Source organism: Protopterus annectens, chromosome 14.part0 (genome assembly GCF_019279795.1).
Source record: "Protopterus annectens isolate FY-2018-M chromosome 14.part0, PAN1.0, whole genome shotgun sequence".
Classification (NCBI taxonomy): Eukaryota; Metazoa; Chordata; order Ceratodontiformes; family Protopteridae; genus Protopterus; species Protopterus annectens.
The window spans coordinates 487744764-487767882 of NC_056748.1; the positions used below are offsets into that span (position 1 = coordinate 487744764).

General features: G+C 35.9%; 1 protein-coding gene across 2 annotated transcripts in view; it reads left to right on the plus strand.

Moving 5' to 3' along the window:
• The first annotated feature begins 11998 nt into the window (after positions 1-11998).
• Positions 11999-23119, plus strand: part of SLIT1 (slit guidance ligand 1) — a 3022655-nt gene continuing 3011534 nt past the window's right edge. For both annotated transcript variants that reach the window (XM_044056244.1, XM_044056245.1), the window contains exon 1: positions 11999-12403. In XM_044056244.1, coding sequence (XP_043912179.1) covers positions 12219-12403 — 185 coding nt within the window. In that variant the 5' untranslated portion in view covers positions 11999-12218. The remainder of the gene's footprint in view (positions 12404-23119) is intronic.

Here is a 23119-nt window from a genome sequence, read left to right on the forward strand (position 1 = left end):
GGCCTACAATTCATACCGGCCGGCAATGACACCATCGTTGAAGCATTGACTGACTTAAAAGCATTTACTAGGAATGTTAGTCTAAAAATGATGTATGGGGGAACTAATACTGAAGCATATGATAAGTTAAAAAATAAAGTACATTTATTCCTAATAATGCTCCCATAATTAATGCATTTAATACTATTTGTGAAAACGAATTGAGACAACTATATAATGATGAAGTTAAATGTAAAATGAATTCTAGGAAGTTTAATCTGACATATTATGAACATCTTGCTCTTAAAGCACTGGTTGGTAATAATAATATTATTATCAAGCAGGCAGATAAAGGAGGAGCGATAGTGATTTTTGACAAGGAAAAATATAATGCATTGATGTATGATTTCTTGAATGATGAGAAAACTTTTAAAGAAATTTCATATGCTGTAGTTAGGAAAATTATTAGTGATGTTAATATGTTCATTTATGACCTGCAGACACAGGGTGATATCTCCCTAGAACATTTTAACTTTTTGACGGTATCAACCCCAGTAATTCCAATTATTTATGGAATACCTAAGTTGCACAAATCTATGACGGCACCACCATTGAGACCTGCAGTGTCGGGAAGGGGTTGGTCAACGGAACCTCTATCAGTATTTATTCAAGAAAAGTTGAGTAAATATTTGAAACTATGTCCTAGTTACATAAAAGATACAGGTTATTTTTTAAAGAAATTGTATAAATGGTATAATGATAATAGGAATAGTGAGTTTATTATGGTAACTATGGACATAGCTTCTCTCTTTTCTGTTATACCTAATGTTTATGGAATTAATGCAATTTGTGAATTCTTGTGCACTAATTCAAACATGAGAGGGAGATATATTGAAGTTATATGTAGTGCAATAGAGATTGTGCTGGAAAAAAATGTTTTTTGTTTAACAAACAATCCTATTTATAACTATCAGGCATAGCCATGGGAACACCCATGGCAAATACATATGCCAATAATGTGCTTAACCAATGGGAGATACAAAACATCTTTAATGAAGATAATACATATAAGAATAATGTACTTTCCTATCAGCGCTTCGTAGATTATTGTTTTTTTTCTATGGCAGGGTGATGAACAAGAATTGGATAGCTTTGTTTCTTATTTGAATAGTACAACTAATTTTTTTTAATTTTCTATTAATTTTTCTAGAGCTAAGATATCCTTTTTGGATGTTGAATTATACAAAGGTAGTAATAATAATTTGGAAACTTGTGTTTTCAAGAAGAATGTACAAGTGAATAGGTACACACATGCAAAGAGTATGCATGCATGCCATGTATTTAATGGAATTGTTAAAAGTCAACTGCTAAGAACTAGTAGACTTAACACAGAGGAAGGCAAATGCCAGGAGCAGATGGATCTCATTTGTCATGAATTTCTAACCAGAGGTTATAATTTGAGGCATATTTATGAAATAAGGGAAAATATTCTGAATAATAGGAAGACCAACGTACCTCCTCTTTTTACTGAGCATATAACACCAGAAGTTGTGAGTAATGGCTCAGATAGTATATTGAGGTATATCACTACATATAATAATATGACGAAAGATGTTGAGTCAATAATTAAAAAGAATTGGTGTATTCTAATGGCTCAGCCTGAATTAAGTAAAATACTAGATTGTAAACCTAGGTTTTCATACAAAAATAAGCATAACTTAAAGAAAAGGTTATGTTACAAAGCTTTTAACTGTCTACAAGTTACATCTTTTAATTTTGGCACAATACCATGTCATACTTGTAGTTGTTGTACAGATATCTGTACTAATAAAGTATTTGAACATCCAGTAGATAAAATTAAATATGAAATGAAATGTCAAGCGACATGTAGAAGTATCATGGTTATCTACCTGGCTACTTGCACACAATGTACAAGTTTTTACGTGAGGAAATGCTCTAGAGCTTTGAAAGATCACATAATTGAAGACAAGTCCAAAATGAGAAGAAATATATTTACAAATGCCTTAGTACAACATAGAAAAGAGAGGGATATAACACACAATTTTTAATTAGTACTTGAAATAATAAATAAGAGTTTGAGATTAGGAGATATACTTAATAAATTTGATATTGCTGAATATAAATGGATTATAATTATGATTACTATTAAACCCATACTGGAATTTAGATAAAAGCAGTACCATTAATAAAATCAATAATAAATAGTAATAACATAAATTGATATTTATTATTTAATAATTAATAATTTGATTCATGGTTTGTATATAATTTTTTTGATAATATTTTTGTTTTATTCAAAGTTTGTGCTTTTAAGTTTTAATTGATGTGATTTTAAATGTATTCTTATAGGTCGGCTCTGTCATATGGTTGTGATAGTTATATATGTGTATATATATATATATATATATGTGTATATATATATATATATATATGTATATATATATATATATATATATATATATATATATATATATATATATATATATATATATATATATATATATATATATATATATATATATATATATTATATATGTGTATATATATATATATATATATATATATATATATGTATAATGTATATATATATATATATATATATATATATGTATTAAGTTCATTTACTGTTTTACTAGCACTGAAGAAGGGTTATTCCCAAAAGCTTTGTTATTAAAGTGAGTTTTTTTCTATTCGCGTTTTTTTCTTGAAAGATTTCCATATGTCTGGGATGGTGGATTCCTGAATAGATCTAGTGATCAAGATAGAAACAGAGTATTGAGTGAGCGGCTAATTTAAGAAAGGGGGGGTTGTCAGAGGAGGGGGCACATGGCTTCAATTTAAGCAAAAGGGATTTTATGTAAGAGGTCGGGATAGGGTCTAGTGTGAAAGAGGTGCTATTGGTAGAACTGGGAGTGGTATGTGTGAGATTATGTTCTGACCATTTTGTGTTAATTTGAGAATAGATTATATGAAATAGGAGTTAAGAAAAGTAGCAATTTGGGGGGGTTGTCAGGGTAGCAGTTGAGGTAGGGTTACCTGTGTGCAGGATTTTATTAACAGAGTGCCAGAATTTTTTGGGGTTAGAGTTATGGGTGAGTTGGGCATTAGAATATAATTGTTTCTTATCCTTGTTAATGAGCTTATTTGTAAGGCTACGAAGTTCTTTATATTTTTGTTGAAGGGAAATTCTTTTAGTTTTAGTCCATTGTTTCCAGGTGCTGTCTCTTTTTTTCATAAGAGTGAGGGTGTCTTTCAACAGCCAAGGGCTGTGGGTTGTTTTGATCCTAGCTTTTCCCAAGAGGTGCTGGGAGTCCAGGATGGTGAGGAATGTATGGTTGAAGTAAAGGACTACACAATGTAGGGGGATGTATTTCAGAGTGGACCAATTTACGGAGTTTAGCATCTAGTTGAAAGTTTCATTGTTAAAGGAGGACAGGTTGTTAACATTCCTTGTAGAGATGGAACTTAGGTATCTGAACAGAGTGCCTATGAACTTGGATAGGAAGGTGATAACTTAGGGCAGTGGTTCTCAACCTTTGTGAGGCTGGGGCCCAGTAAATTCTGTTTTTATAAGACGAGGGCCCGGTCCCAAGAAATTTACTCAGAAATACCTTTCCAAAGCAGCAGGATATCAAATTCTCAGCAAAACACTTAGCACATACACACGCCAAATATTTATATATGCAAGATATCTAATTTAATAAAGATAAATGTGTGAATCTCTCAATTCTAAACACTAGTTCCAACAGTAACTAACATTTTGAATGTAAAAATGCAGCACTTTAACAGTTATTAATGAAGAGGTTGCTGCTAGCAAACAATTTTATTTGTAGTTGAAACAATGAAATATATAGTGCCTGTTGCGCTTGAAGGATAAATTGCCTATGTTGCATTAAAAAATGATAAGCTGGTAATATTGTAATAGGGAATGGATGGCAAACTGATAACAGGTTCATAGTTACTAGGTATCTCCTCCAAAGGAGGACATACTTAGGACTGCAGCATCCACAATCCACCCCCTTTAATGTACAACACAATACAGTCGTAGCAATCCATCTACATACTGTGGGAGGAGAACACACACTGCCTTCTGCATCAAAAGCAAGTATACTACCTGCTGTGCTACTAACAATGTGTTTAAATATTTTAGCACAATAGTGATATCATTTGCTAAACAACTGTTGCATGTTGCAAACATACTTGGCATAAGCAGTGCTAACCTTTTCCCCCTCTCTGACGCTCTCAGCTACTTGTAAAATGCACTTGACACTCCACTATATCTCTCAACTTTGCAGCACAAGAAATTTGGAAAAAGCCAAAATGTAATGGAGGGAGACAAAGGCCCAAAACCAGGGACGCGTTTTAAACATTACTTGTATAATCTTAGAAAGTTGCTAGAATAAAATGTTTTTTGTTGCCATGCATTTCCTAAAAGATAGGAAGACTGAAACTTAAATTGCTGTAATTATTTAGTGAATTCAGTCCTCGGTGATTTACCAAAAAAACACAAATTGTAAGAGGAACAGACCAAAAGTATTAGCCAAAAATCAGCTATGGATCCAACTCCTTAAGTTGTGGTAGGGGTAGAGAACTCAGGCTCTTGTTGCTTGTACTGTAAGATACGGGGTTTGAGCCTGAGTAACACTAACCATCAGGCCCTCCTAAATGGGGCATTTTACACACACGCCCCCCTTGTGACTTGCAGATACACACACACACACACACACACACACACACACCCCTCGTGACTTGCAGATTCAGCAATGAACTGAACAGAACACTAACTTGCCGAACACACTTGCAGAGTCAGATAAGTAGGTATACACACACACCAAAAAATGAACACTTACTTGCAGGCAGATTCAGCAATGAAATCTTCAGATTCAGCAATGAAATCCACTTAATTAAATAGGCAGAAGCAGCGCAGCAATAAACATGTTTTCTTTCCTTGACCATTAAATTTCGAGCATGGGTGAAAGAAGGATGTTTGTATAATGCACAGACATAATGGAACGCCCTCTGCAAAAGATGCTGCCCCTCTTGCACCCCCTAGGGGATGCCACTGTCACTCACACATCACTTGTAGTCTGGTATAATTGATGCCAGGACCCGGCAGTTGAGAAACACTAGCTTAGGGTGTCTGGTAGGGTAGTAGGGATTTGCTAGAGATTAGGGTCAGAAGTTAAGATCCAATCCAGGGTGGAGCTTTTGTTATTATTTTTGTTGAATCGAGTAGTTGTGGTAAGTAGCTGATGAAAGCCATGACGTTTGATGTTGAGGGAAGTGCTGGTTGTTGATAGTTTTTGTCAGTCAATATTGACATCTAACAGAATAGTTTCATGGGAGATATGGAACGACATCCATGAGAGAATGGATTTGAGGTCTGGAATGTTTGTTTCCTGGCGGAATATAGATAGCAGCTATGGCAATTTTTTTTGGAGGGTTAAGGTGACAGTTTAAGATAAGTAGTTCTGCTGGGCATAGCTGGCCTTAGGCATAGGCCAGCTAGGCAGCCGCCTAGGGCGACAGTCTAGCAGGGGCACTTTTCTAGTATTTATTTGATGTAGTTAGACCAGGATGGAGGCACCAGGTAGTGTGGTGGGGGGCACCGTGGAACCCTTTTGCCTAGGGCACCAGTTGACCTAAGGCCGCTGCTGCTGCTGGGTGGAAGTTTGGGTGGGTTATGGGTAGGGGTGGATAAATTCAGTGTTCGGAGTACATGATAGCAACTCCACAACCTTTCCTGGTGATTCTGTCTTGACGATAGATGTTATAGTGGTGGGGTAGGATTTCTGAGTTGGAGATATGGGATTTTAACCAAGTTTTGGATAGGGTTAGGATGTGTGGGGAGTGGAGGGTAATCCAGGAGTGTAGTTATGAGGTTTTGTAAGGTAGGTTCTGTATATTAATTGAATATATAACAAGGTGTTTGCTACTGGGGGGGGGCAAGAGAGACCATTGTGGCTTGTGGCAGATGGGTTGGTGGAGGCATGTACTGGGGAAGCAGAACCTGGACTGGGATGGATATCTCCATCACATAGTGTGTTTGAAAGTGGGGGTGGTTTAGAGAGGTAGTTGTAGTGACATAAAGATTTCAGCTTTGGTTTAGGTGGTAAGGGTGTGTGTGTAAAGACTTTGTGCTTGTGAAGTTGGGTATAGGAGATGTTGAAGAGACATGGAGAGGTAGTGGAGGTGTAGGAGGGTTCCTTTTGCTGTACAGAGAGTGTAATGGTAGAGGTTGGAATTGATAGAGTTGTGATTATTTTTGTTGAATTGAGTAGGTGTGGTAAGTGGCTGATGAAAGCTATGAAGACTGATGTTGAGGGAAGGGCTGGTTGTTGATAAGGAAGTAAGGGATGTGAGGAAGAGAATTAAAGTGGGTAAGAGGTAGAAAAGAGCCATGGTATGAGATAGTTCTGAGATGTAGCATTAGTTTGATGGGAGTCTGTGTAAGGGTGACTTAAATTAATTATAATTGCTGGAGTAGAGTTAAGAATGGTTGTTTGGGGCTAGTTAATTATGATGGTCTGCTTAGCTCAGTCTTGAGTGGAGTGATGAAGGGAAAAGGGAGGGGTGAAGTGAGGCTGGGGTGCTGGGATTGGATAATTGGTGATAGTGAGCTGGGCTTTAGCTGTGGCTAGAGAGTATAAACTAAATGAATGTTGGGTGTATGGGAATGGGGGTAGGGTAGGGGAGCGGAGTGAGCCCAAGTGTAGTGGTCTGACACCCTGTTTGAGGATTGGAAAGTTTCTACAAGACAATCAATCATTAAGTGTTCCTGACAGGTAGAAGCTTTGTTCTGCTTAATTATCCACACTATACAAGAGCAGTGAATGGCAGCTTATTTGTCTTTTTTTTTTTTTTTTGCTCTTTGTTAGTTACATACTACTTAGCCAGTGAAAGTAAGCTTGTGACTTTGTACTATTTAATATAGTGGCAAGTATATATATGTCCCAGAACAACCTCATGTTGATCAGGATTTGATGCAGGAATGGTTAAGGAAAGGTGAGTTAAAACCAAAGGTTGAAAATTTTAATAATGGCTGCCCAAGATAGTGGACTATGTACATGATGTTTACAGAGTCCGAGTCTGCAAGACTAGAAAGCAAAGTATAATTTATTAAACAAAACAAAGTACAGGTAAGCGCTTTCGCGATTTGCTAATTGCTTCATCAGACAAACTAGTTAAAAGACAACCAACATTTATATACTATAGCAACCAATCCATTAATAAGACCAGTTGAGCACATTTTAAAGAGACACTAGTTCAACGTATATAAAACCTATGCAAAAATGTCTAAAATAGCCTAAAGAATATGCATAAGATAAATATATAAAAAGCATAAAATATACATAAAAAATGTGTGATAACACACATTAAAACTCCTGTTTATGTATGTATGAACAACATCTACACTTATTAATGGATTAGTTGCTGTAGTTTATAAATGTTGGTTGTCTTTTAACTAGTTTGTCTGATGAAATGATTAGCAAATCACGAAAGTGCTTACCTGTACTTTTCTTTTATTTAATAAATTATACTTTGTTTTCTAGCCTTGCAGGCTCGGTACCTTATTTATTTTTATTTATACTTGCTTTTAGATAACGTGACGTATCTTGTGCCTATCTATATCTTTTTTTTTTTGGTTTACAGAGTCCATTGAACATGTGGAAGAAACAGACAAATGTAGGTTCTGTAAAAGAGAATTGGAAATAGTTGTGCATCTTGTTGTGTGGGTGTGATATACTCATGGCGGACGGCCTGTATACTGAAAAGCACAATAATGCGGCAAGACTGTTGCACTGAGCATTGTGCCTATAATACAGAAGTAGCTGAAAAGTACTGGAAACATTAACCACAAAGCTTTATAGAGAATAGTGAAGTGTGCATCACATGAGATTATCCATTACCAACAGTTCAAAAAATACATGCAAGAAAAACAAATATAGTAGTCCATGAAAACAGATAAAAGTTGCATTGATCATTGTAATTGCTACAACTAGCAATTAGTGTCTCACATACAGAGAGACACAAAGTCATAAAATATCAGGATTTGCAGGCAGAATTGAGAGTAATATAGAAGAGATACTCAAGCAGTTTGAAAAATAGTAGGATCAACGGGTCTTATAAAAAGGAATCTACAGTTGTAATTAGATATGCTATATATACATGAAACTCCATTTGAATTACAGAAGAAGTCAGTTCTGGGCACTTTGCAGGTGCTGCGAAGAGTACTTTTTGGCTAACATCAAAGACTGAAACAATACTAATTTCATGAACTTTATGCCCTGACTTAGGAATGGGGCCCATTTCCTTCATTACATTAGAAACTCAAAAGATCTGGAGAAATGAAACCATGAGAAAATAAATGGTTTGAGCTCTGTGTCCTGTGCAGAACACCTTAAAAATGTATCCACATTCTCAGCCTCCTACAGAGTTCTGTGGGATGACATCTGCCTAGCATACAGGCCCTCAACTAACTTTGTCTTGTGTGACCATTTAAACATTCACAAAACTTGTAACGCAACAAACACTTTTGTAGAGAGCTAAACTTCCACAGTAGCATGCAGAACCTACTGGAGGAACAGATACCTTTCCCAAAAAATGCCTCCCTTCTGGAACAAGCCCTTCCTCCACATTAACAATGTAGCTTCCTAACCCTATTTGAACACTCCCTGGATGAATGGATGGGTAGACGCAGGTATAACCCCCCCCCCAGTTCTTTCCGGAAATGGGTAAGGTATGGTGGGCACTGCATTGGCTAGACAATGGATGATCCACCAAGAACATATATCTGGTAATACTGTCTGAGCTACAGCACTATTACAGTGCTACTGGACAGTGAAATGCAAGCCTGATTATGTTGTCTGCCCATTGCACCACCATACCTGATCACACTGGACATGGGTAATTGAGTTATAAACTACTGTTTCCTACTTTTTACAATAATATAGAGCAGTAGAAGTCATAAAAAAAATTAATATAATAATTAAACTGCACCGCAGGAAGAATGTGTGTATAAACTATGGTATGATAGAAGGTGTAGGTGACTGGTAGTTTCATACCTTTTTCCCTATAGGTGGATAATTGATTTCAGACATGATTTCTTGTTTGTATTCAGTGCAAGTAACTTGATAAGAGAAATATAATTAAAATATTGACATTCTTATTTTTTTAACTGTTACTGTTATTATTCTACAATTTGATGTTGATAATTGGACCTGAGTCCTTGGTCTGTATGGTTAGTGCATAATGTTGGAAGTTATTTACAAAAAGGACTACTCATAAAATAAGTAAGATGCCCACAAGCAAAGTGTAAAGTATTTTCTATTAAGATGTCTAATGAAATGAAAAGGGTCTTCAGGAAGCTTTTGAAACATTTAACTGGGAAAGTGTTCTTATTCCAAACCACAACCACATCCATACAGAAGGTCCTGTCTACTGTTGTTTTGAACTTGAAGTACTTAGTTGTTTGGTGTGTGTGTGTCCATGTGCATGAATGCATGTCCTGAGATAGATTAACATTCTGTGCAGGATTTGTTTTTCTGTTTTCTGTCACCTGAGTGCTAGAACAGGCTCTCATGCCACCTCGATCCTCCCGTGGATAAAGTAGATATCAGAATGAATTTCTTTTGTGAAGAGAGAGAGTTACTATACAGTGAGATAAATGAGCACTCCATATATGTAGACATGCATGGGCATGTATGCATGCCTGTGTTTGAAGACAGAGAAGGATGATACAGCATAATAAAAATGATATTTTGGAATCTAATGAACGTGAGAAAATTCCATTTGCACTGGCCATTTCTATCCCAGTATATATTTGCCAGTGTGAGCTCTGCAGGCACCAAAATGACATAACTCATCTGCGGTCTTCTGTTATGAGATGACTTGCTGTGATTACTTTCAATCCAGCCAGTCTGAGAGTAGAGTGAAGGCTATGGTTCATTTGCAGCCATTATTGCCCTTTAAAAATGACAAAGGAAACTGACTTGAGTAAAGACATTGGTTAGGAAATAGATGTCTTAAGGCAGCTAAAAAAACACGACCAGTTATTTTTGTATTTGAATAGTGTACCCTACTTAAGCATATGTATACTTAATTTGCTCGTTTTTTTACCTTCAATCACAGTACTGCCATTCTTTTTATTCCTACCTAGAATATATGACTGTATTAGTGAAATGTATAACATGTATTTTTCATTTTCTGCTTGTATCTGAGATTGAATTAGCATTTGTATCTGTACATTGTATATGCATCATACTGTTATTTATAAATGTGGAGTTTTTCTCCCTGGGCCTCCGCAGAAAAGGGACATTTTGTCCATTCGGACTTTCCCGGTAAACAAATGTAAAATAAATAAATAAAATAAAAGCTAAAGTGGCATGTATGAGCTGGTCTTTGCAAGTAACAACTGCTCATTTAACTTGGCTTGAAAGCATACCTCTCCACTGTCCCTAATCTGGACTTAACATTTCGCGCTGTCCTCGATTACACTTAATAAATAATGACAATAATTAGAGTTCTAGACTTCTTTTACTTCAGAAAATACATGTTAATTCACATTCTGCTATTCTGTCAACTTCCTCTTACTAATATTTTAAAAAGCATCCCTGATTGCCCCTGATTATTTCTGCATTTGTCCCTGATTCTGAGAATAAAAGGTTGTGAATTACACATTAAAGTTTTACTTTGGGATGTTGAATGGAAAAATAAGCACAGTGTATCTACTAACAGTGGCATACACGGTACACTGAGATCAGTGCATCTGGCAGGGGAGACTTTTTAATTTACAGCCTTAGATATCTGTAGCTGGTGAGCTGCATGTCACCTTGAAACTTAAGATTAAACTGCTGATGCTGCCTAGACCTAGGGCTGGCAGAGGCTGGATTCTTTGAAAAAAGGCGTAGGGCTGGCAGAGGCTGGATTCTTCGAAAAAAGGGGTAGGAGCATGTCTTGGCCATCTCTTTTCACACCCAGAAGTAACAGAGGCAACATTTTATTTATTTACTTACATTTTGGTAATCAGGTAAGTAGAGTGGTCTACTGGCCTTTTTCAGACACCTCCCAAGTAAAGATGTAATCAGTATTGTTGCTGTCTTCTGCACTGCTGGAGTGTTGGAACACATAAGTGACTTTCAGAAAATGGCAGTTTAAGTGTGTGTATTCATGGCAGATTGAAGATCAGTATACTGGAGACAATGTGGACATTTTTCTCTAAGCTCCAGACAAATGTCTTTTCCAAAATGAAGCCTTAATTATTCACCTTTGTTTATACATTTTTTCGGTAGCTGCTGTTTTTTTATGAACCGTCTTCCTCTTGTCACCATTTTTCTAATGTCTCCCAAAAAGTGACCATAGACATTCACTTAGCAGCAGCCTCTGCTGATAGTTTGCCCATGCCTGCTTAACATTTACTTACAAAAAAGGCTCTGAGGAAAACAAAACTAAAGAAAGTTACAAGCATTGCCCTTGAAATCATTTTACTGTCATAAAGCATACTCCAGCAGACCAGGCTGACTGACTGGCTAGCTTTGGAATGCAGTCATGTTATTGAGGAGAGGTGTTGAGTGTGGAAAGCTATATAATTACTAAAGTGGTCTCTTTTTCTTCCATCTGAGCTTCCGCCCTTTCCCTGCCTGTTTATGGGGTAGCTTAGAAACCTTTTTTTCCCTCACTTCAGGCTCAGTTCAAATTTGAGAGAAGGGGGAGGGTGGGAGGAGTAAAGGCTGCTATTAACTGGTTTCAATTGATGGATGGTTGGTGTGTGTGTGTGTGTGTGTGTGTATATATATATGTGTGTGTGTGTGTGTATGTGGGCACACACGTGTGCCTGATTGTGAATGGGGTGGGGGAGTGCTTTCCTGTTCTAGGCAATCAGCTGAAACAAAAAAGAAAAAATGCTGACAGTCACACTCTAGAGGGAGATATTGAGTCAAAAAGGTAAAGAAAGCAAGCCAGGGAGAGAGAGAGAGAGTGCTGGAGAATAAAGGGTTGCTCCTGTCTGAAATCTCAGTTCTTCCTAGCACACTGGGAAGTGAAGCTTGATTTTTTAGGTAGGGAATTCCCTTTTGGAAACCTTTTGAGACAGCAGAAAAGAAACAGACGTACAAAAACTGCTTTGAAGGGAACTTTCTGGGACTAGTGATTTTGAAAAGGGCTTTTCTTGGAGGCAGAAGACGAAGAAGAAGAAGCTGGGTGATTTATCTTTCAGAACCATGACTCAAAGGGGCAGCTCAGCCTGGTTGAAGGCTGGGGTCTGGATGCTTGTGTGGAGCACTGTATGTAAGCCTCATGCCAGCAGTTGTCCAGCTCTCTGTACCTGCAGTGGAACCACTGTGGATTGTCATGGTTTGGGACTGAAAGCAGTGCCCAAGAGCATCCCAAGGAACACGGAGCGACTGTGAGTAACAAGAGCTGAATTATACCATGTACAACACCTTTATGCACCTGCAGTGGGCAGATTTTGAAAGAGTTTATTTAACTGGTAGATGAGCTGTACTCCTGATAATTTGTGCTGCATCATTTTCACAGAATCTTTAGAGCAATGCACATTAAAACACACTGTGTGTGTGTGTGTGTGTGTGTGTGTGTGTGTGTGTGTGTGTGTGTGTGTGTGTGTGTGTGTGTGCGCGCGCGCGTGTGTATACACATGCTACATATACGTGCATACATATATATATATATATATATATATATATATATATATATATATATATATATATATATATATATATATATATATATATATATATATATTACAAAGTATTCTACTCAGTGTACTATGTAGCTAGCACATATGACAATGAAGAGAGTCATCACCGTTTTTTTGGGAAAATTCTTTAACCAGGCAGAACTTTAGAATGGTAAAGAGGAATGTTATACGTTTCTCTGATATATCTGTGCAAATTAAATACCTCAGATTTTTCTCCACAAGGTTGTTAAATTTGTTAAAGTCTGTCTTTTCTGTCTCAAGTTACTTCATTTTTTAAAATACATTCAAGAAAAAAGCACACATTACTCGTGCACAGACATTTGTGTTTTGTGTATGTATGTACATGTGTATATATCTATATCTATATCTATATATATATATATATCTATGTGTGTGTGTGTGTTCACCTCTAAACTGTACAGATTGTCCAGATTTTTGCCTCATATTTTTGGTCTGTTTCTCAAAAATTGTAGTTTTTATAACAAATCGGTCACAAGTTATTGAGGAATGAAGTCAGAAAATAATGACAGACATTTGAGTTTCAGACTTCATACTCTTCAGAAATTTATGTTAATGCAAAACCTGTTATTCTATCAACTTTCTAAGTTTGTAAGAGCAATAATTAAAAATGGTCGCTATTTTTGGGCCTTTGCCCCCCCATTATTTATGGCTTTGTTCAGATTTCTTGCTCTAAGAGGTCAAGAGGTGTGTGTGTGCATGTGTTTGCTTGAGTATGTATATATTGCACACACGCACAAGGATGTCCAAAAATAGCATGATCTGTAGTAGTGGTCAGAAATTATATTAATCTAAGCAAACTGTCAGCTTTTTTCAACAAATCACTAAAAAATAAAAAGGTGGTATATTTGTTGTCTGTTGTGCTTGCATGAAGATATTGATTTTTGGCAGTGGTGTAAACTAGTACACTGCACTCAAAATACTGGACATTTGATACTATAATTTTGTGGTAATATAAAAATAAAGGAGGAACACCATAGCTGCTATAACTGACATTAGGGAACCAGGATACCAAGGCACAGGCTATATATATGAGACAGATAGATATCTATATATCTATATATATATATATATATATATATATATATATATATATATCTCCGATAATCATAATCCAGTTAAGTCTATTTTAGATGCAGTATATAGTGGTCCAGCGAAGTCTGAAATCAAACAAGGATTACATCAGAAACACCCACATACTTGAGATTAATAATGTAAGCAAATGCTCCTCATTTTATGTTTCTATGTTTCTTTTGTTTTCTTTTTGCTGTTGGTATGGACAACAGAATTATCTATGTGACTATTGACTTTCTTTTTCTAGCTACTAATGAGGAAGTATATGATTTTTGTTCTGGTGAAATTCTGTAATTCTGATGTAAAGCATACAAATGCACATTGTTCTATTTGTTTATTTTAGGAAAGCCTTACCACGCAGTCTAAATGCACTGTGGTGTTCCCAATAAAGGATTATAGGTTTGGTGAGACTTATCCCATTCTGCACAATAAAATAAATAAATACTGTACGTTGTCAGATAAGCAGTTAAGGATAATATTCCAGAAACACAAATCCACCCAGCAAAAACCTTGGTACCTTTAGGACAAAGAATTTAATCTGTGTATAAAAAAGTTGCATGCTAAAAAGAAAAGTTTGTAACTTCTTACAGTGGCTGCAAAATGTGTGAACAAATGATAACATGGTTATTTTAGCCTAAAAAAACAATATGATAAAAGAATCATGTTAGTGTTGTTTTTTTCACTTCAGTCACAGTTTTAACTTTACTGTTAGAATACGTTTAACCCAGCTGCACAAATGCAGTTGTACTTGCAGATAACGACTCAGGAGTAATATTTATTTTTTTAGAATTCATTAGAGCAGAGGATGGAAAACACACACACACAAATATTTGTGTGAGTGTTTTCTCCTTTTTCCAGCACAAAAAAATATTGGTAAAAATATGTAATCTGGTAGATGTTATGATTTCTGGAAGTAGGGAGGAGAGTACATAAAATGTTATAACCTTTTTCTGGATTCCTTCCAGACAATAAATAGAGTTACAAAAGCTCTGTGTTATGCATAGTTTTCTTTATACTGCCTAATACATAAGCATTTTGATAATGCCACCCTTAAAGCAAAACAATATGTTTTCAAAAAATTATTTTATGTAGGAGCACCATTCCATCACCTCACAATTCTTCAAAACTATTTCATTTGAATGCAGGATCTTCTGCCCGTTAACATTTCCAGTTATTTATTATAAAAAAAGTTTGCTAATTTGTAAATAAGTGAAACAAGAATATGTTTGCCTGAAAACATACTTTCTGAAACTTCTATTGTGACTTTTTAAATCAGAAATGGCAAAGTAATGTTTGTTATTAAAAATTAATTCTGCATGATGGTGCAAAATCAGGAAGTGTTGTTTTGATTGCATTTATAGTGCAATTTACTAACCGGATTGTAGCAAAGCAATGTTTGATGTAAGATCTCCTGCAGACTGATGCATTGCTTATTGAAATTCTCACTTCAGTATGCTTAAGCAAGGCTAGCAAAGTGCATTTTTACGTAAAGACTATCATAGTGCAGTACGTGGAAACTTAACATATCTTTTCACAGCAGCCTCAGTTTAAATACTCAATTCTTGCTTTTGGAAGCAGCGAAGATATGTGTGTTGTGAATTATACTATTCTATGATATGTGAGGAGTGGATATTGGTGTACGTGTTGTGGGGGAGGTTAAAGTTCTATACATTTATTAGTTTATAGGTGAAGTTGGCGGTGTGTAACTGTTTAGGAAATCAGCAGTTTAAAAACATGACTCATTATGCCAACAAAGGTATAGAACTCTTAAATAAAGCTGGGTGACTTTTGAGTGGTGTAGTTTAATGGGTGACAGCCCAAGCCCATGTCCAAAAATGGTAAAAAGGGCTTATGAGTAGACTGACTTAGAGAGATGTGCTGGGACTAGGTGAGTATGGGACATCAGACTTGCTGCATCACCAAATCAATGTAATGCATGTCTTTTAAGCTGAGTGAGGGAGTTTGAAAGTGTGATTTCAAAATGAGATCACTGAAATCACTTTTCTGAATGACTAGACACAAAAGAACCCAGGATTTGGAGAACCAATGAGGCGATGGATTATCAGAGACAGAAGGCACTAAAGGGTTGTCTTATTGCATGGAACTGAGTTCACAGTGGGCATTCAACTGTACTTTAGTACATTCCCCTTGAAAATAGCCTTTGTTATGAAGGTAGTGAGTTAGTGTGCATTTGCTGATATGTGAAATTACTTGAGTTTCAAACTGTCTTGCTGCTGTGAGTTATAGGAGCTGTCTGCATCTAAAATGCTCTCATATCTCAGCTTTTCTCCTTGACTCATTTGGGACAAACAATTATTGCTTCTTATATACTGTGACTGGGCTGAAATTTAACAGCTTTCACTCAAGTGCCATAATGAGAGAGGTACAGTGTATTGTGGAGTCACTTTTATCATCAATTAAAATTCTGAAGTCCCTTCTGTATTTTCTTGTGCTTCCCTGCTGGTTATTCAGATAGAGAAAAAGAACACATGGTACTGTCCCCAAAGTGCATGGGGTTAATTTGTGGTTTACTGGCCAGTAAAGTCTTTTACTTCTCTCTCTCATCCAAGGTTGTATGTACTGATCCCCCTTACAGTAACCATTGTTCAAATCCTATTACTGCCAGTCTCAAACTGCTTGTAAAGTGCTTTGAAATATAATGTGTATGAAAAAGCTTATAAGGTAGGGATTATTTATTTAATACTTCAGAGCATATAGATATTGGTACCAGCAGCAGCAGTCATTACTTAGTCTGATAGTGTTGCCATGTTAGCTGATACTGAATTATGGGTGCTGGGCGATGCCAGATTTACTGACAGCCTGCAACTTCTGATAGAATGGTTTTATTGCTGAGTGTAATTTTGTGAGCCAGCTCTCATACTTTGTTTTCTCTGAGTCCCCTGGGTAAACGATGCAGACTTCTGAAATAAATTGGATTAGCTCAGAAGATAGATAACATGCCTGTTATTGCAGTTGTAGAGTTCTGTTTGAGTAACTAGTGACCTGAAGTCAGAAACTCACTCAATGCAGTGCAGTCCTCAGTTGTTTAGGAAATTACTCTTTCCTGTTGAGGGGGTGGTTTAGAAAGCTTGCACAGACTGACAGCAGCAGTGGCTTAGAACCAAAAAAATTATCAGAGCTTTAACTTGTAGGGGAGACCCAGAGGCAGTTTTTAACATGCATTGCATTTGTCATTGTCTTCTCCAGTTGCATAAAGAAGTATAGAAAATGATCCTCTGGATAGCACGGGTGACAGCCAGCGATTCATCACTGACACAGATCTCAGAGGTACAGAGTGCCTCAGATACCTCACTGTGACTCAATTCTCCATGCTGATCTGTCAGCCAAAAATGTTTATGTTAAAGTAGGTACAATCTACAGACTGTGACACTTCAACACAGCATAGTTTGTTTTCTGACTAATGGTTTTCATAGTAACTTCTCTGCATTGCTCTTGGCACATTGGGGGTGTTTCTCCTTTAAAAACAAGCTATGTGTTTTGCATTTAGGCTGATGTTTTACTTCAGTTTCTCCCAGTCTAGCTGTGACTGTCTCTCTTAAGGTAAAGTGTATGTTCACTGTACCCATCCATCGCAGGTCTTCACAAAGTTTTTCCTTCTGTTCATACCTCTCAACTTCTTAGTGCAAGAAATCTGGACAAAGCCCAACAAAATGGGGGCGACAATGGCCCAAAATAGAGACATATTTTGAATTTTACTCTCATAAACTTAGTTTCTAGAGTATCAGGGTTTGTTTCAACATACATTTTTTGAAAGATTTAAAGTCTGAAACTCAAGTGTATGTCATTATTTAGTGACTTCATTCCTCAGATTACTCCACTAATTTGCCAGAAAACCACAAATTTAATGAGGAATAAACCAAAAATATGAGCTAAAAATCTGGACATTCTGCGAAAATCTGGACAGTTGAGAGGTATGCCTGTTGCACTTAACATGGAATTTATTCATGGTTTTGCCTTTTCTTTCCTTCAAACAAAACAAGTAATCTGCATGGTCTTATGAAAATAGAATATGATTTTTACAATTGACTTATTACATGCAAGGTGTATATGTGTATATGTATATATATTTTTTGATTGCCAAATGGACTAAGTTGATATATTTTCAGGGTTCCCCTTCAGAAGACTGAAACATCATAAGCTTGAAATTCATAAGCCTTAAAACTCAAAAGCCTGAAAACACACATAATACAAATAATGCTAATATGCCAGTACAAATACACACAGAAACACGTACAAAACAAAGCATAGCAGTTTTCACCAAGTTTGAGCAGGGGGACAAGCCCCCTGCACCCCCCATGTGGGGGTCTGCGCCCCCGCTCCCACTGCTACTTAAATATATCAACTCCAAGAGTGCACTTAGTGTAGTGAAGTGCATTCGCTGAGTTAATATATTTAAGTAGCAGGGGGTGTGGGGAGCGCAGCCCCCCACATGGGGGAGCAGGGGGGCTTGCCCCCTGCTTATACTTAATGGAAAGTAGTATGGTTTATGTTGTTTAAAGTCAGTATATTTATTTTGTGTCTTTTCAGGCTTTTGGGTTTCAGGCTTTTGGTTTCAGGCTTATGAATTTCGAGCTTATGATGTTTCAGTCTTCTGAAGGGGAACCATTTCCAGCCATGTAGTATATTGTCTTGGAGAAAATCATAGACTTAATAATCTACTTAATAATCTGGTTAAATAAGAGGTGCCACATCATTATAAATTGTATTTAAAGTACATAAGGGTTATATTATTATGACAGCTACTAAGTAAGGCAGGACCAGCTCGAATGTCACACTGATGGGGGAAGGGATGTGAATTTAACATGTGTACCAATAACACTTTGTTTTACAGCACCATAAACCACTCCCTTGCCTGGTAAAAAGTATATATATATTTAGAAAGCTTGTGAGGAAACTATTACTCTAGTTTTGTTTTACTTGGATCGCTTGTCTGTGTACTTAAAGGATTTTCGACTGGAAACAGACTGCCTGCCTTGCTTGGATTACTTTCGAATACTTAGTAATTATGTACAATTATATATTATTTATTTATTTATTTCACTTAAGACAAGTTTAAGTTTGCTACTTCTACTACTATTGTCTGATCTGATTAATATACAGTGATTAACTAGAGATATATGGACTGAAAGTCTTTCACACAGAGAAGTTTCTTACACTGTTTTGCCTTTTCCTTCCTTCTAGCATTGAAACCCCTTTTAAAAATTCTGTTCAGATCTAAGGTCTGCATTATAACTGAAGGATTCCTATATATGCATTTTTCACATTTCTGTTTTTTCAAATGTTTATCTATATTTACAGTTCATCTGTTTATCTCTAAACTACACTCCAGTCTTTGCTATGACCCTCAGAAACCAGGCACAATGCATTTCCCCTAGCACCATATATACTCTATAGGTGAATCTGGCAGTACAGCTTAGTGTCCCATTAGGTTTTAAATCTTTTCCTTCTCTATTTGACCTCTGGTCAGTTTTAAGTTTGCTTTTGAACACAGATAAGCTAGTATTTATCACACTCAAAATTTAACTTATTTCAGAGTTCTATGCCCTTTTACTTGTACCTGAAAATGTCTAATTGAATCCCAGTGCCTTACTAGAAATATAAAAGACATAGTTATGATAGTCACTTGCAGTCTGATCTCGTTTTACCTAGCTTCTTAACAAAGCTATGCTGCAGAAAAAAAAAATACTGTTCACTTTTACCTGTGTATGTTTATTCACAGTTAACCACACTTATATAGTACACTTATGATTAGGGTTCCCATCAGCTCCTCTGCCACCTTTAGTACTGTAACACATTTGGCACTGTTAGTTCAATTGTCATAAACTTTGGTATGTATATTTGTGAAATCCAAATTTAGGACTGTGTCAAAGCTTGTAGAGAAAATTTGACTTAAAGATCACGTCTAAAGGTATGAAACAACCTTTTGTTTTTGTATAAAAAAGTGTTTGCATGTGTTATTACGCATGCAAACACTTTTTCATACAAAAACAAAAGGTTGTTTTCAACCTGTTTACAAATAAAACCTTTTCAAAATTTCCTTCCAAATGCACAAGACAAAATGTACTGAGCCATTTTAGGGTATGAATATTCATCATGGGCTGACAGGCCGAGCTACGTCACTTTGGGTTCCAGCTGTAATTATACTGGATTAGCATAGCTAAGTAATTGTAAATTAGTTATGTAATTGCCAAACTGTTAATTTAACAGCTTGGCAATTACATAACTAATTTAAAATTACCTACTTATGCTAAACCAGCATATGAGCGCTGGAACCCAAAGTGATGTAAGCGCTCGCTGCCTACCCATGAATATTTATGGCTTAAACATGGCTCAGTACACTTTGTCTTCCGAATTCAGAAGCAATCTTTCAAACTTTATATTTTTTAAAGGATGCAAAACTCACTTGTCTTTTCTTATAAAAAAGTATTTGCATTCATAAAGATGCATGCAAACCTGTTTTTGTTTGAAAAGAAAATATCGTTTTCCACCTTTAAACATGATCTTTAAAAAGAGATGTAGTGTCAGAAAATGAATACTTAGGAACCTATGGTACAGCAATTAGTAACAGCAAAAAATGAATACTTAGGAACCTATGGTACAGAAAATAGTAACAGCAAAAAACAAATACATAGGAACCTATGGTACAGCAATTAGTAACAGCAAAAAATGAATACATAGGAACCTATGGCACAGCAGTTAGTAACAGCAAAAAATTAATATTTAGGAACCTATGGCACAGCAATTAGTAACAGCAGAAAATGAATACTTAGGAACCTATGGTGCAGCAATTAGTAACAGCAAAAAATGAATACTCAGGCACCTATGGCACAACAATTAGCAACAGCAAAAAATGAATACTTAGGAACCTGTGGTACAGCAATTAGTAACAGCAAAAAACAAATATTTAGGAACCTGTGGTACAGCAATTAGTAACAGCAAAAAATGAATACTTAGGAACCTGTGGTATAGCAATTAGTAACAGCAAAAAATGAATACTTAGGAACCTATGATTTAGCAATAGCAATTAGTAACAGCAAAAAATGAATACTTAGGAACCAATGGTACAGAAATTAGTAACAGCAAAAAATGAATACTTAGGAACCTATGCTACAGCAATTAGTAACAGCAAAAAATGAATACTTAGGAACCTATGGTAAAGCAATTAGTAACAGCAAAAAATGAATACTTAGGAACCTATGGCGCAGCGATTAGTAACAGCAAAAAATGAATACTTAGGAACCTATGGTACAGCAATTAGTAGAAGCAAAACATGAATACTTAGGGAACCTATGGTACAGCAATTAGTAACAGCAAAAAATGAATACTTGAAACCTATGGTACAGCAATTAGTAACAGCAAAAAAATTATACTTAGGAACCTGTGGTACAGCAATTCGTAACAGCAAAAACCGAATATTTAGGAATCAGTGGTACAGCAATTAGTAACAGCAAAAAATGAATACTTGGGCACCTATGGCACAGGAATTAGTAACAGCAAAAAATGAATACTAAGGAACCTGTGGTACTGCAATTAGTAACAGCAAAAAATGAATACTTAGGAATCTATGGTACAGCAATTTGTAACAGCAAAAAGTTAATACTTAAGAACCTGTGGTACAGCAATTAGTAACAGCAAAAAACGGATATTTAGGAACCTATGGTACAGCAATTAGTAACAGCACAAAATGAATACTTAGGAACCTGTAGTACAGCAATTAGTAACAGCAAAAAATGAATACTTAGGAACCTGTGGTAGAGCAATTAGTAACAGTAAAAAATGAATACTTAGGAACCTGTGGTACAGCAATTAGTAACAGCAAAAAATGAATACTTAGGAACCTGTGGTACAGCAATTAGTAACACCAAAAAATGAATACTTAGGAACCTGTGGTACAGCAATTAGTAACAGCAAAAAATGAATACTTAGGAACCTGTGGTATAGCAATTAGTAACAGCAAAAAATGAATACTTAGGAACCAATGGTACAGCAATTAGTAACAGAAAAAAATGAATACTTAGGAACCTGTGGTACAGCAATTAGTAACAGCAAAATATGAATACTTAGGAACCTATGGTAGAGCAATTAGTAACAGCAAAAAATGAATACTTAGGCACCTATGGCACAGCAATTAGTAACCGCAAAAAACGAATACTTAGGAACCTATGGTACAGCAATTAGTAACAGCAAAAAATGAATACTTAGGAACCTATGGTACAGCAATTAGTAACAGCAAAAAAATGAATACTTAGGAACCTATGGTACAGCAATTAATAACAGCAAAAAATGAATACTTAGGAACCTGTGGTACAGCAATTAGTAACAGCAAAAAATTAATACTTAGGAACCGAAGGTACAGCAATTAGTAAGAGCAAAACATGAATACTTAGGTAGCCTATGGTACAGGAATTAGTAACAGCAAAAAATGAATACTTAGGAACCTGTGGTACAGCAATTAGTAACTGCAAAACTGAATACTTAGGAACCTGTGGTACAGCAATTAGTAACAGCAAAAAATGAATACTTAGGAACCTGTGGTACAGCAATTAGTAACAGCAAAAAATGAATACGTAGGAACCTGTAGTGTGGCAATTAGAAACAGCAAAAATTGAATAAGTAGGAACCTGTGGCACGGCAATTAGTAACAGCAAAAAATGAATACGTAGGAACCTGTGGCACGGCAATTAGTAACAGCAAAAAATGAATACTTAGTAACCTATGGTACAGCAATTAGTAACAGCAAAAAATGAATATTTAGGAACATATGGTACAGCAATTAGTAACAGCAAAAAAAATTAATACTTAGGAACCTATGGTACAGCAATTAGTAACAGCAAAAAATTAATACTTAGGAACCTGTGGTACAGCAATTAGTAACAACAAAAAATGAATACTTAGGAACCTGTGGTACAGCAATTAGTAACAGCAAAAAATGAATACTTAGGAACCTATGGCACAGCAATTAGTAACAGCAAAAAATGAATACTTAGGAACCTATGGTACAGCAATTAGTAACAGCAAAAAATGAATAATTAGGAACCTGTGGTACAGCAATTAGTAACAGCAAAAAATGAATACTTAGGAACCTATGGTACAGCAATTAGTAACAGCAAAACATGAATACTTAGGGAAATTATAGTAGTACACCAATTAGTAACAGCAAAAAATAAATACTTGGGAACCTATGGCACAGGAATTAGTAACAGCAAAAATGAATACTTAGGAACCTATGGCACAGCAATTAGTAACAGCAAAAAATGAATACTTAGGAACCTATGGCACAGCAATTAGTAA